Here is a 14,274-nt window from a genome sequence, read left to right as displayed (position 1 = left end):
TCATATTTTGGTCTGTTGTGTGAGATGTAGGTTTATACCTAGTTTTCTGCCATACTGTTTTCCAGTTTTCTGAGCAGTTTTTATTAAATGAGTTCTTATCCCATAAAACTTGGATATTTAGATTTATCATTGTGATCATTTAGTACTGTGTGTTGTGAAACTACTGTGTATTGTGAACTTAATCTGTTCCAATAATTTATCACTGTTTCTTTGCCAATATCAGATTGTTTTGATGATTATGGTTTTATAATACAGTTAGAGATCTGGTATCATTGGACCCACCTTTCTTTACATCTCCTTCCCATTAATTCCTTTGATATTCTTTATCTTTTTTTTTTTTTTTTGACACTTTTATGACACTTTTAGCTCTACAAAATAATTTTTTGGTGGTTTGATTGGTATGGCACTGAATAAGTAAATTTAATTTAATTATGATTTTTTTTTTTATCATGTTGGCTTGGCCAGTAATTACATTTTCCCTTTGTTTGGATCTGTCTTAATTGTGTGAAAAGTGTTTTGGAATTGCATTCATATAGTTCTCAGATTGATCTTGTCTGCTAGACTCCAAGTATTTTATATTGCCTTTACTTTATTTAAATGGAATTTTCTTTATTGCTGTTGGGTTTTGTTGATAATATGGAAATGCTTATGATTTATGTGAATTTATTTTATGATCTGCAACTTAGCTTAATTTTTTTATTTCAACTAGTTTTTAAGTAGGTTCTCTAGGTTTCTCCAACTACATAATATTGTCTGAAAAATGATAGTTTTGTTTTGTTATTGCCTATCCTAATTTCTTCAATTTCTTTTCCTTATTGCTGTGGCTAACATTTCTAGTACAGTGTTGTTGAACAATAGTGTTAATAGTGGGCATCCTTGCAATCCTAATCTTATTGAGAAGATTCTAGTTTATTCCTTTTACAGATAATGCTTGTTGATGGTTTTAGATAATTACTACTTATTTTAAGGAAAGTTCCATTTATTTCTATGTTCTCTAGTGTTTTTAATAGGATTGAGTATTGTATTTTATAAGCTTTTCTGCATCTGTGAGGTTAACTATAGAATTTCTGTTGATTTTATTATTGATACGGTCAATATTGAATCAGTCCTGCATTCTTGATATAGATACCACTTGGTCATAGTGTATGATCCTTGTGATAAGATTATGTATTGCTAGTATTGCTGAATTCTTGGTAATATTTTATCCAAAATTTTTGCATCGGTATTCAGTAGGGAAATTTTGGTTTTCTTTGTTTTTGTTGCTGTTGGTTTCAAGTATTAAAATCTTACTTGATTTGAAAAAGGAGTTTGTTAGTACTCCTGCTTTGCCTATTTCCCCCAGATTAGTCTATAAAGTATTAGTATACTATATAGTATAATTATTCTTTAAATGTTTGGTAAAATTCACTTTTTAAAAATTAAAGCTTTTTATTTTCAAAATATATGTATAGATAATTTTCAACATTCACCCTTGCAAAACCTTATATTCCAAGTTTTTTCTCCCCCTCCTTTCCCCTACTTCCTCCCCTAGATAGCAAGTAGTCTAGTATATGTTAAGCATGTGCAATTCTTCTATATATATTTCCACAGTTATCACACTGCACAAGAAAAATCAGATTAAAAAGAAAAAAGAAAGTAAACCACAACAAAAAAGGTGAAAATACTATGTTGTGATTCACACTCAGTCACCACAGGCCTCTCTCTGGATGCAGATGATGACTCTCTCCATCTCTCTCCATTGAAATTGGCCTGAATTTCCTCATTGTTGAAAAGAGCCTCATGCATTAGAGTGGACCATCACATGATGTTCTTGCTGTGTACAATGTTCTCTTGGTTCTAGTCACATCACTTAGCATCAATTCATGTCTCTCCTAAGTCTCTGAAATTATCTTGCTGATCATTTCTTATGGAACAATAATATTCCATAACATTCAAATACCATAACTTATTCATCAGTTCTCCAACTCTTAGACATTGACTCAGTTTCCAGTTCTTTATCACTACAAAAAGGGCTGGCACAATACAATTGTGCACATGTGGGTCCTTTTCCTTTTTTATGATCTCTTTGGAATACAGAACCAGTAGAGCTAGGGTATGCAGAGTTTGAAAGCCTTTTGGACATAGTTCCAAATTGCTCTCCAGAATGGTTGGATTACCTCACAACTCCATCAACAATATATTAGTGTCCCAGTTTTCCCACATCTCCTCCAACATTCTTCATTATCTTTTCCTGTCATTTTAGCCAATCTGAGAGGTGTGTAGTGTTACCTCAGTTGTCTTAATTTGCATTTCTCTGATCAATAGTGACTTAGAGCATCCTTTCATATAACTAGAAATGATTTTAATTTCCTCATTTGAAAATTCTTTTCACATCCTTTTACCATTTATCAATTGGAGCATGGTTTGTATTATAATTTGAGTAATTTCCTATAGATTTAGAAATGAGGCCTTTATCAGAACCCTTCATCCCATCTTATTTAATTCACATTTGCGCCTTCTGTTTATGTATATTCCTTTTAAGTGCTCTAGTAATGACAAACTTGTTAAGGATTACAAGTATCATCTTCCTGTGTAAGAGTGTAAATAGTTTAACCTTATTGGTTTCTTATATTTTCTCTTTATCTGGTTGTAGATGGCATTTTCCATTACAACTTGGATCACTGTATTGCTGAAAAAAGCTAAGTTTATCATAGTTGATCATCATATAATGATGTTGTTAATGCGTACTATGTTCTGGGTTCTGCTTACTTCATTCAGCACCAACACAAAATAATTTTTAATGTAAACTTCTCAACTCTTTTTAAAAAGATTTTTATTTATGATATCTAGACATGACGTTTCTATAATTCTTTGGCCTTTCTGATTTCTTAATTATTTTTGCAACATGTTTTCCAATGTTTGGTGCTTATCAGGAGTACTGCATTAAGAGATAATCAAATCTCCTCTATTTGTATTACCAAGAAGAACTTGTTAGCCATCCTTTAATTTTGATGCAACTCTCTTTTGTTTTGTTTATAACGAAAATATCAGAACTAGAAATTGAGGGGATGCCCATCAATTGGGGAATGGCTAAACAATCTGTAATACATGAATATAATGGTACATTTATCATTTTATAAGATTTCAGAAAAACTTGGAAAGACTTGTGAGAACTGATATTGAATAAAGTGAGAACTAGGAGAACACTACATTGTAAACAGCAATATTGTGCAATGATCAACCATAACACTTAGTTCTTCTCAGCAATATAATGATCCAAAACAATTCAAAGGACTTATGATGTAAAATACTATTCAAAATCAGAGAAATAACTATAGGCTCTGAATGCAGATCAAAACATATTATTTACAATTTTTTGGGATTTTTTCTTTCACATGGTTTTTCTCTTTTGTTCTGATTCTTCTTTCACAACATGATTAATGTGGAAATATTTTTAATATGATTGTGCCTGTATAGCCTATATCGAACTGCTTACTATCATGGGGAATGGGGAAGAGAGAGACAGAGGGAGAAAAAGAAATGGAAATCAAAATATGATAAAAGTAAATGTTGAAAATTAAATAAAAATAAATGAGGTTAAGAGAAGATATCTTCTTTTCAAGGACCAATTTATACACTAAGTCCAAAATCTTATAACCAATGCTGGTTTGTATAGTGGTCTGATCATTGACTATAAAAATCAAAATCAATCCCAAATCAAATAAACATAGTAAAAAATATAGACAACTCCAGCATGACATAACTTAACCTGTTGATGCTAAAAAAAGAGATACATAAAAGATTAGTCATTGAAACAGATTATCCCCATTTTCTAATGAAATTTAACTGATTTAAATCACTTTTCACAAGTACATCAAAAGAGCCTGGAAATAGCCTCCCTCGCCAAACACTGCTTGCCTAAGGGGAGAGATGTGACTGGAAAGGGGAGTACCAATTTATTATGTAATTGTTGATAAAAATTAGTGGAGAAAATTGGTGAAAGATTGAAAAGTGTTAGATATATCTCTGTTACACATAATTATATAGTTTATATAGTCTCTCAGTTATATAAAGACTGCCTCCTTCCCTACTTAGTCTGTTAAAAATTTGTTTTGATTATATTGTTTTTATTCTGTAGAGTCTTGATCTATATATTATCAGATTTGTCCATTTTATCTTTATAAATTTCTTCTATTTAATAACTGTATTCTACTTTTTACAGTCAAAATATATTTTCTTAATTTTTAATTAAAATGTATTTAATGTACTTAGAATTTATCATTATGTATAGTGTGACTTATGGATCTAAACTTCCATTTTGGACCATATTTTTTAATGTTACCAATCTTTACATTCTACGTTTGTCAAACTGGATATGTTGAATGTAATGTCTAAGAACATTCAATTCAAGAATACAGATGATAAGATATACCATTGCATAATAAGCCTGATTTCTATCATATTGTTTTCCAGTTTTTTAAATTGCATGTCCAATCTATTCCTTTTCCTTTCCCTTTCCCTTTCCTTTTTCCTTTCCTTTCCCCTTTCCCCTCCTTTTGTTGTTTAGAGATGTAAAATTTCTCACTGGAATTGCTTTGGCTTTATTCCAAAAGTGTTGGTATATTTTTTCTTTGAAATTTTCTTATTTGTATAGTTTCTTGTATTTTCTCATATTGTGATACTATTTTATTTTCTAATTAATTTTATGTCTGTTTTATTTATTTAATAATTTTCTCCTGTTACATTCCAAACAAATTTATTTTTACATTAATTTTTTTTTTTTGATTTCTAGGTTTTCTCCCTTATCCCCATCCACAATTAAGAAACCACATGAGAAATTAAGCAAAATCTTTCCATAAACGTCAAATTGTGGAGGGAAAAAAAAAGATCTCCCCCCTCAATGGAAATAAAAACTGTCGAGAAAAATTGAGTTAAAAAAAAAAAAAAAAACAGAGAAAGAGAATGCTTTAGTTTGTATTCAGACATAATCAGTTCTTTTTTTGGGTATGGATAGGATTTTTCATCATAAGTCCTTCAGAATATTAAACCTGTGATTGTACTACTGAGAATAGCAAAGTCATTTACAGTTGGTCATCCCAGAACATTGCTATTATTTTGTATACAGTACATTTCACTTTGTTTGAGTTCATGGAGGACTTCCCAATCTTTTTTTTTTTTTTTTTTTAAATTTAAATTATGGCTGGATTCCTTACATTCACACTTACTGTTATGATTGTTAGTTGCCTTAGAAAACTTGTCAAAAATATGATCCTTTGGTAAAGAGATGTGAATCAACATGATGAAAAACATTGTATGTTATCAAAGCCATTTAAACTTTTTCCTTCTGTTCAGTTATAGGACCAGTTTCATTGTCTAGTTCTAGTTTCTAGACTGGACAATAGGCAGACTTCATTCACTTGGTTCATTCTCTTTAAGTCTAGAGAAACAGTAGAATGATTGGTTAATAGTGTAATTTCTGTTGGGATATTCCCAAAGGGCATATTCAGTTGTATTTTATGGATCAAAATGATCAAATGTGCTTCATACATTAACTGTATGATTACAGGTTTCTGGAGAATGAAGACTGCCAGAAACCTTTACCAGATTACTAGGCAGAAATTTGGAGAACACTACTCGAGCAATTACTGTATAAGAAGAACATTACTCATTCCTTCTAGTTTAGATTGTGGGGTGTGTGACTGCAGTAGGAAATTGTGTGATAAGATATTAAATCTCTGTTGAACTTTAGGGTCCTATTTCTTTGTAGGGTTTTATCTATAAATGATCTCTTTGGATACTAGAGAGGATTGAAGAGAAGGGAGTGAGCTTTAGAGGCAGTGGGTTTTTTATTTTTGATTTTTAATATATAAGTCTTTCTCCATTTCTGCAAGTCCTTTCTCTCACTTTTCTAGATCTTTTTAGTTTTTCCCAAGTCTTTCTTCCTTTTAACTTCATGGAATCATATAATGTAAGAGTTAGAACATGTCTGAGAGCTGATGTAATTTGACCTTTTCATTTTATAAAAAATAAAATCTCATGATTATTCCAGTTGAGGAAAAAAATCTTAATTTGACTTTGACATTTCTTCTAACCACTATTTCATTCATACTTTTCACTAACTAAACTTTGAAATTTGCAGCTGTTTTCTCCATTTATTATTCCCCACTACACTTCCTCCTTGACAGTTTTACTTCTCCTCACCATTCAGTAAAAAACTGCCTGCCCTTATGTTGCTAATGAGTCAAAAAAAAAAAAAAAAACCACCACCAACAACAACAACAAAAATCAAAAAACCTCTTCTCTTTTTTTAGGGAGGGGAGACACAGGGCGATTTATTTGTTATCTTTTATTTTTGCCACTTGACCAGCTCATATTCTTATTTGAATATACATTTCTTGCATGTCACTTACACTTTTTTTTTCATACTTTTTTCTTTGTTTTGAATGGTTCATAAAAGCACAGCCATGTATTTCTCTTCTACCTTCTGAGTGAAGGTATTTTTAGTGTAGTGGGGATTAAAAAAGACAGGCTTTTGTTGCATGCACCATACTAAGTGATGGGTGGTTGTCTTTTTTTTTTTTTTAAGCTTTTTATTTATAAAACATATGCATGGGTAATTTTTCATCATTGACCCTTGCAAAACTTTTTGTTCCAAAATTTTCTCTCCTCATCCCCTCCCCTAGATGGCAGGTAGTCCAGTACATGTTAAATCCAATATATGTATACATATTTATATAGTTATCTTGTTGCACAAGAAAAATCGGATCTAGGGGGGAAAAACCCCTTAGGAAAATAGGAAAAGGAAAATAAAAATGCAAGCAAACATCAACAGAAAGCATGAAAATGCTATATTTTGGTCCACAGTCCTCTCTTTGGGTGGATATGGTTTTCTTCATCACTGAACATTTAGAACTGCAAGCCTCTTTTCAGTTTGAAGTTATGCTTCTGCCATTAATAGCTTCTTCCTTGTCTGTTACTTTTATTTCTTCTAGATCTTGGTTTTCTTAGGATTTCTTTTTAATTTCTGGGATTATCATTATTATTATTATTTGAGTGGGATATAGGAGATGGTAGTTATTTTTCTTATCTCTTAACTGTGACAGTTCTTCAAAATTAACTTCTAGATCTTATACTTCTCTCTTTCATGTTAGCTCTCTTTGGTTAATTTATCTCCTCACATTAAATAGTTGACTCTCAAATCATAATTACCATCATCTCAAGGTTTTGAGAAGAAATTAACCTTGAGCAAGTTACTTGACCTCTCTGGCCTCTATTCTTTTTCATTTATGACTGTTCATTTTGTCAAAGAGTATAGACTATTATATAATCTCCAATCTTTTAAGATTCTACATCTGTAGAGGTCTTACTTAAGATTTATCTTAATCCTTTGTTTTGAGGAATTCTCATTAGAAGAAACAATTTTCTAATTGGTCCTCCTGTGTATTCCAGTCTCCTTTCTGTTTTCCATCCAGCTGCCAAATTGACAATCAGTGAATTAATTAAGTGCATGTGCTATTCCAGTCACTGTACTAAGTGCTGGGGATACAAATATTATGCAAATAAAACAATCTTTCCTACTTAATAAAACAAATTCTTTATTCTCAAGCACTTTATATTAAAAAAGGAGACAAGAGGCATGTATTGAAGAATCTGTTCAAAGAGAAAATAAAGTACTTAAATATTCCACGTGATTGATACCAGATTGTATGGGTGCCTAGTTGTATTTTGAAAATAATAGGTATAAATCTAAAATTGAATTAATAATCAGAGGGATACACATTGAGGACAACTTATTTTGGAGTTTGCCTTGAGAGATTTTCCTGATGTCAGTAATAGCATAAGGGAACTGACTATTTTTCCTAAAGAGATAATCAGGTTGTTTTTGGATGGAGAGAACTGTATAAAGAGAATAATAAATTAAATCCATAGCAGTCAAGAGGATTCCCTTTTTGCTTTCTTAAACATACCAACAGCAATGTTGAGTGGAGACACTGAGGTCTGACCTTCTATATCTCTGCTCTTTGACCTAATCCATGAACGTGCTAAAGAGAATTTAATCAGACTTTCCCCCTCCTCTCAGTTTTGTTGACTCTTTAACAAGTTATAAGCACTGCTTACTTCCTAGGACCATGCTTTGTTTGAACTAACCACACTTGCTCTGTTATATGAATGTTTTCTGCATTTCCTAGCATTTTTCTTCCTTAGACTTTTGAGATCCTACTTACTATTATGTTATCATTTCTGATTCTTTTGAGTATATTCCTAATTTAAAGGAGATTTTTGTAGAGTTATAATTATGCTTTACATAACGAATGTTCAGTTATGGAAATTTGATTTGTAATGAAATTTACTTTGTAACACTCATGTTAATAAGTGTTTTTTCATTTTCTCCCTCCTAGTTTCTCTTTGTGGCCAGATGGGTTTGTATGGACAATCCTGTCCATTTGTAACTTCATCAAGGTGAGTATAATTTTTAGGATTATGGTATTAAATACTACTTAAATGCTACTTGGGGTTATTTTATATGCAGAGATTTTGTTTTAATGAGATTTTATTTTAGTGGGGCCATTGATTGGTATTTGAGAATATTATATATAGATTTTTAAAAAATGAAATTTGATTTAGTGAAAATTTCTTGTTCAGCTTACTATTAGCTTATTATTTATCTTATTTTTAGCAAACATGTCATTCTTTTGCTTATAATTTTATGTAATATTTACACACATTTAAATGATTACTTAATTTGGATTTTAATGCAATAAATTAATAATAATATTGATAGGTAGCAGTTATTAGTGCTTTAGGATTTACAAATCACTTTATAAAAATTATCTCATTTTGTTCACACAATGACCCTGGGAGGGAGGCACTATTATTTAATCTCCATTTTTACAAAGTTGGAAAACTGAGGCAGGCATTGTGAAGTGACTTGTTTAGGGTGAAATAGGTCATAAGTGCCTAAGGCCAGTTTTAAACTAAAGTTTTCTGGACCCACGGGTCCAATGATTTATCTAGAAACTGTGTTTCCTAACTGCTTCTGGTTATTAAACTGTCTCAGGTATTAATTTTAAATTTGCTTTTTTTAGACATTGTAGTTTTAATATGTAGCCATCCTGAGTTTTGAATTAAGTTTAACCTCAAACTCTCCAACTTTCAAAATAAATCAAGTAGGGGATGAATTTTTAAAAAACTGATAACTTTTAACATGGAAAAAAAAATTTAAATTATTTTTATTACATTTTTTTAATAATATTATCCCTTGTATTCATTTTTCCAAATTATCACCCCCCTCCCTTTACTCCCTCCCCCCCCATGACAGGCAATCCCATACATTTTACATAACATGAAAATTTTACTTAGATTATCATGCTAGATGATGACACCTAATAAGTGATATTGCAACTTGCTTTATTAGGCACTATAGGTATCTAGAGGTAGATAGGTAGGTTGGAGGGTGGTTTAAGTTCTAGAAACATTAAGAAATATTACTATTGTTTAGAGAAAAGGTGAAATTTGGTATACTGTATTCATTTCTTAACACCATAGTATGGGATAGACATGAACAAGCTAGAAATCATTTAAAGTTAAGAATGCAACTAGGATAATGACAGCACTGAATAGAAAACATGTCATATAATGATTAATTGAATGAATTAGGGGTGGTTAGACTTGAGAAAGGAAGAATTAGAGGGAGCTGACCACAATTCTAGGCAGGCACAATGGGTTGTTGATATATTGTTTAAAACCAACTGGTCATCACTGTCTTTTTTTTTTTTTTTTTTTTTTTTTTTTTCAAGAAACTATTTTTAAGTCCTTTGTGAAACTTCTTAATAAAATTTCTAATTTTATAGTGGAAATCATTGGGAAGTCAATTAGACAAGAAATATTTGTTAAGCATTTACTATGTGCCAGGCACTATGGTTCAGAGCTGGAGATATAAAAAGAGATAAAAGATAGTTTCTGCTCTCAGGGAGCCCATAACATAATGAGGAGATTCACTTTATGTTCAAGATAGAAAATCATAGATTAAAGTTTGAAAAGGATATAAAAGACCAATTGAGACTAATCCTTCATACTGTAGATAAGGAAATTGGGATCTGCAGAGGAAGTGAATGGCATTAAGAAGTAATTGCGGTTTTTTGTTTTTTTTTTCCCTTTTAAACTTAACTCTACTTTTTTCTGTATGTATTCTGTAAAGCAACAAACAACTAGCACTGAAAAGAGACTATGTATATAAAGTATCTTAAAAGCCAAGGAGCATAATTTCCTTTTGTTTCCCTTTGGAATAGCCAAAACTATTTATTGCATTATGGCTTGTTTAGAATGGATTGAAGGACATTGATGCAACCTAAATTTAGTTTAATATTTTCATTTTTTTAAAATAGTTTTAATTTACCAGGTATATGCCTGGGTAATTTTACAACATTGACAATTGCCAAATCTTTTGTTCTAATTTTTCCCCTCCTGCCCCTTTCCCCCAGATGGCAGGTTGACCCATACATGTTCAATATGTATAAATTAAATACAAATATGTATACATGTCCAAACAGTTGTTTTGCTGTACAGAAAGAATGGGACTTCGAAATAGCGTACAATTAGTGTGAAGAAAATCCAAAATGCAGGCAGACAAAATTAGAGCGATTGGGAATTCTATGTAGTGGTTCATAGTCATCTCCCAGAATTCTTTTGCTGGGTGTAGCTGGTTTAGTTCATTATTGCTCTATTGGTACTGATTTGGTTCATCTCATTGTTGAAAATGGCCACATCCAGCAGAATTGATCATCATATGGTATTGTTCTTGAAGTATACAACAATCTCCTGGTCCTACTCATTCCAGTTTAATATTTTCCTAAGTATATTGAACTACTAGCTCATTATGTCAGTTATAGGGTATTTTATAATCTTAAGTCCCCACTGGATAACCCTTCTTTCTAAACAAAAAGGAAAAGTGTGATTTTGTGCGTGTGTCTGTGAAAGAAAAAGAAGGGGAAAAAATCCAGGTAGCTTCTTGGCAGATATTTCACCTATTTTATTTGAACATTTATGGGAAAATATCTTTAAGTTCAAGTAAAAGTTTGTATGACTTTGGATAACATTAGTATCCATGTAATTATTCATTCTTAGAGAATCATTTTTGGAAAGGGTTATAAGTGAACTTTGTTTTTGTCCATTTTTTTCACTGACAGAGGAAAAAGCACTCAGATCACATGAGAGATTTTTTTTTGCCATTTACTCACTGTGTTCTAACTTGTTCTATGTAATATTAGATGCTAAAATTCTTCTGGATTTAATTTGAAGTATGAGCAGTTTATAAACTGAAAAGCCTTGGAAAATATTAGGCCCAAGCACTCATTTCTCTAATATGATTATATTTCTTCTATCTCATGTTTCCAGATCATTGGTATTCTTCCTTTTGACAAGTATATATACGTGTACAAGCCAGAAATGTGTTGAAAACAAGAACAAAGGGCTTGAAGTAAGGAGAAGAGTAATTTGGGGAGAGTAATATACTTTCTACTTTCAACCCCCTAGCTATGAAATAGTCTTCTCCAAGTAGGTATCAAACATATATTCACTTATACAAACACACCCCAAATACACACATGTGCCCATTATGCTGACAACTAAGTGAATTGTAAGTTTTAGTGCCAAAGAAGTCAAGTGTAAGACTCAGATAGGGAATGACAAGTTGGGTAAAATAATTGGGAGGACAATGTAAATGGTTGGCAAAGGGCGTGACTACATGGGTTAATATGTAGGAGAAAGTAGAGACCACAGTAAAGACAGTAGATAAGCTAGAAGAAGTTAGAAAGGCAGGAGAGAATGATTTAAGCTCCATTTTCCTCACTATTTGGGGAAACCATTATTTCCTTCAAATGCTATTGGACATTGGCTCATTTTTTATTATCTTAAGGTGGGATAATTTCATGCGGGGGGAACTCTGTGTGGACTTTGAAGAAAAAACTGAAACTTAAATTTTTTGAGGTTATGTTCAAATAGCTGAATGAAACCAGTGTAAAAGTTCTTCTGATATAAATGTTATTTTCTTTATAAAATTGCCTTTGGCAGTACTTTATTCTTTCATTAGATAGTACAGGTAGTATCCTATTTGTAATGTCCTGCTCTCTGTGACGAAGGTATTTCTATTGCAGGGGGTACATAGAAATTCTGTTTTAATAGATCATTCATAGACTACTAAAATTGGATGAAATTCTAGAGATCATCTAGTCCCATCTAATTCATTATATAGAAGGAAAAGTTGATAACCAGAGAGGAGCAAATTCAGTTTGATAAGAAAGCTAATGTTAATGTGTCAGATATGCTTAACAAGAAATGTCATCCTTTTGACATATTACTCAGCTGTAGTAAGTTTTGAATACTTGTATGATGTTGAATAAATACTAGCACATGTTGAAAAACTTGTCAGGACTAGTATCTAAATGTAGTATTTATTATATATGTACCTAAATAAAAAGAATATGAAATCCATCAAACAATGCAGCCTACCATTCTATACATTGATTTTTCCTTTTGATAAATTTTAGGTAGTTGAGATTTTGAATCTGGAAATTCATTGATGTGCATATTCCCATAACTGACACCGATAGTCTTTCCTCCAACCCCCCTATTTCTTATTTGAAGTGATTTTTAAAGGGATAGCTCCTTAATGTTTCTAGGATACAATATGGATCCTAAAGCCTTTCATAATTTTCGCTTTTCAGTCTTAATGCATGTTCTTGCTCTCTATTAGCTAGTATATAACTTTCTTGTCAACAGTTCTACCCTTCTTGCCCTATCTTTTGTTTCCACTCATTGGTCCTGGTAGTCCTGCATGCCTATAAATATACTCCTTTCTTATTCTTGGAATCTTTTATTTACCTCAAAACTCAACTCAAGCACTACCTCCTACATGAAACTTTCTGATCTCAACTGCTGTTTTCCTGTCTCCAACACACACACACACACACACACACACACACACACGTATATATAGCTTGCCTTTTCTGCTAGAATGCAGGTGAGGGCAAAGACTCCTTTTCTTTATATCCCAGAACCTTCCACAGTACTTCTGTTAAGTAAATGCATAATAAAAGGTTATAAATTGTTTTATACCCTCTTGGGATTGAATTTCAATAATGCTCCATGGAATGGAGCCAATGCCCTGAAGATCTTCTACTTTAACATCTTGAGAGAGCTGTTGAGTTTTTTTCACTTGTGATCAATTCTGTATGACCCTGTTGGAGTTTTCTAGGCAAAGATTCTGCACTGGTTTGCCATTTCCTTCTCTTTCCTCCATCTCATTTTACAGATGAAGAACTTAGGCAAACAGGGTTATGTGACTTGCCCAGGGTCACACAGTCAATACATATCTGAGGCCACATTTAAACTCAGGCTCTACTGACTCCGGGGCTGGCCTTCTCTCCACTGTGCCATCTGGTTGCCCATCTTGGGAGTTACCAATGGACTCTGGCCTGCCCATCTGTTCTCACACATTTCTTATTGGAATACCATTAATAATTTTGATTACTCTTTGTTTGCTAAATTTGATTAGAGGAATGATACTATGAGATTGAAATCATCTTGTCAGTGCAATGTCAGTTGCAATATCAATGTCACAAAGGAGCTTTGTCAAAAGTTAAAAGTGAAGTCTTCATTTTAATTATATTTCATCAGCATAAACTTTATTTTAAAAAATAAACATCAACAGCAGTAGAATAATAACTCCCTCTTTAATGTTATTCTGTCCTTATTTTTTAATGCTTCTATTAAAATCTTACTACAGTGTCTCATTATGGCATTTGGTCTTGGCAAACTTTGGCAAGTCCTATTATGCTAGAAGAACCTTGGGACAGCTGTCTGTCATTTGAAGACCAATCTAGCTAATTTCAACAATGTTTATTATCAGTTGGTTGGTCAATGGATGTTGAAAAGTTTTTGGCTATGGTTTACAAGGTCCTCCAGTTTAGTTATTGAGGTTTATGAGATATATCATTAAATGAATGAAATCATTAAAGTTTTATAGTATAGTTAAATATTTTAATTATTTTTTTATAATTCAATAAAATAATAAACCAACATTTTGTTATTATATGTAAATATATATAGTAATAAGTCATGTATATACATTATTCTGAGTTCTGCCTTTTGTATGCTGTTTGTTTTTTCATTCATATGTTGGCTTTACATAGATCATTACCAATTTTTCACATAGGAATAGGAGGCTGAACCTGTGATTTTACTGATTTAGGAATTCTTCAATGAGGAAACTACTTTGATCACTGCAGATTGGTACCT

The 14,274-nt window shown here is 31.9% G+C and overlaps 1 protein-coding gene across 4 annotated transcripts in view; it reads left to right on the top strand.

The window, feature by feature from the left end:
* The window catches only part of FOXJ3 (forkhead box J3), a 136,471-nt gene that overhangs the window by 16,510 nt on the left and 105,687 nt on the right, over positions 1–14,274 (top strand). For all 4 annotated transcript variants that reach the window (XM_074305480.1, XM_074305479.1, XM_074305477.1 and 1 more), the window contains exon 2: positions 8,379–8,439. In XM_074305480.1, coding sequence (XP_074161581.1) covers positions 8,396–8,439 — 44 coding nt within the window. In that variant the 5' untranslated portion in view covers positions 8,379–8,395. The remainder of the gene's footprint in view (positions 1–8,378; positions 8,440–14,274) is intronic.

Source organism: Sminthopsis crassicaudata, chromosome 3, assembly GCF_048593235.1.
Source record: "Sminthopsis crassicaudata isolate SCR6 chromosome 3, ASM4859323v1, whole genome shotgun sequence".
Taxonomy (NCBI): domain Eukaryota; kingdom Metazoa; phylum Chordata; class Mammalia; order Dasyuromorphia; family Dasyuridae; genus Sminthopsis; species Sminthopsis crassicaudata.
Note: the sequence above shows the minus strand (reverse complement) of the source record. Positions and strands in the feature narration are given on the sequence as shown.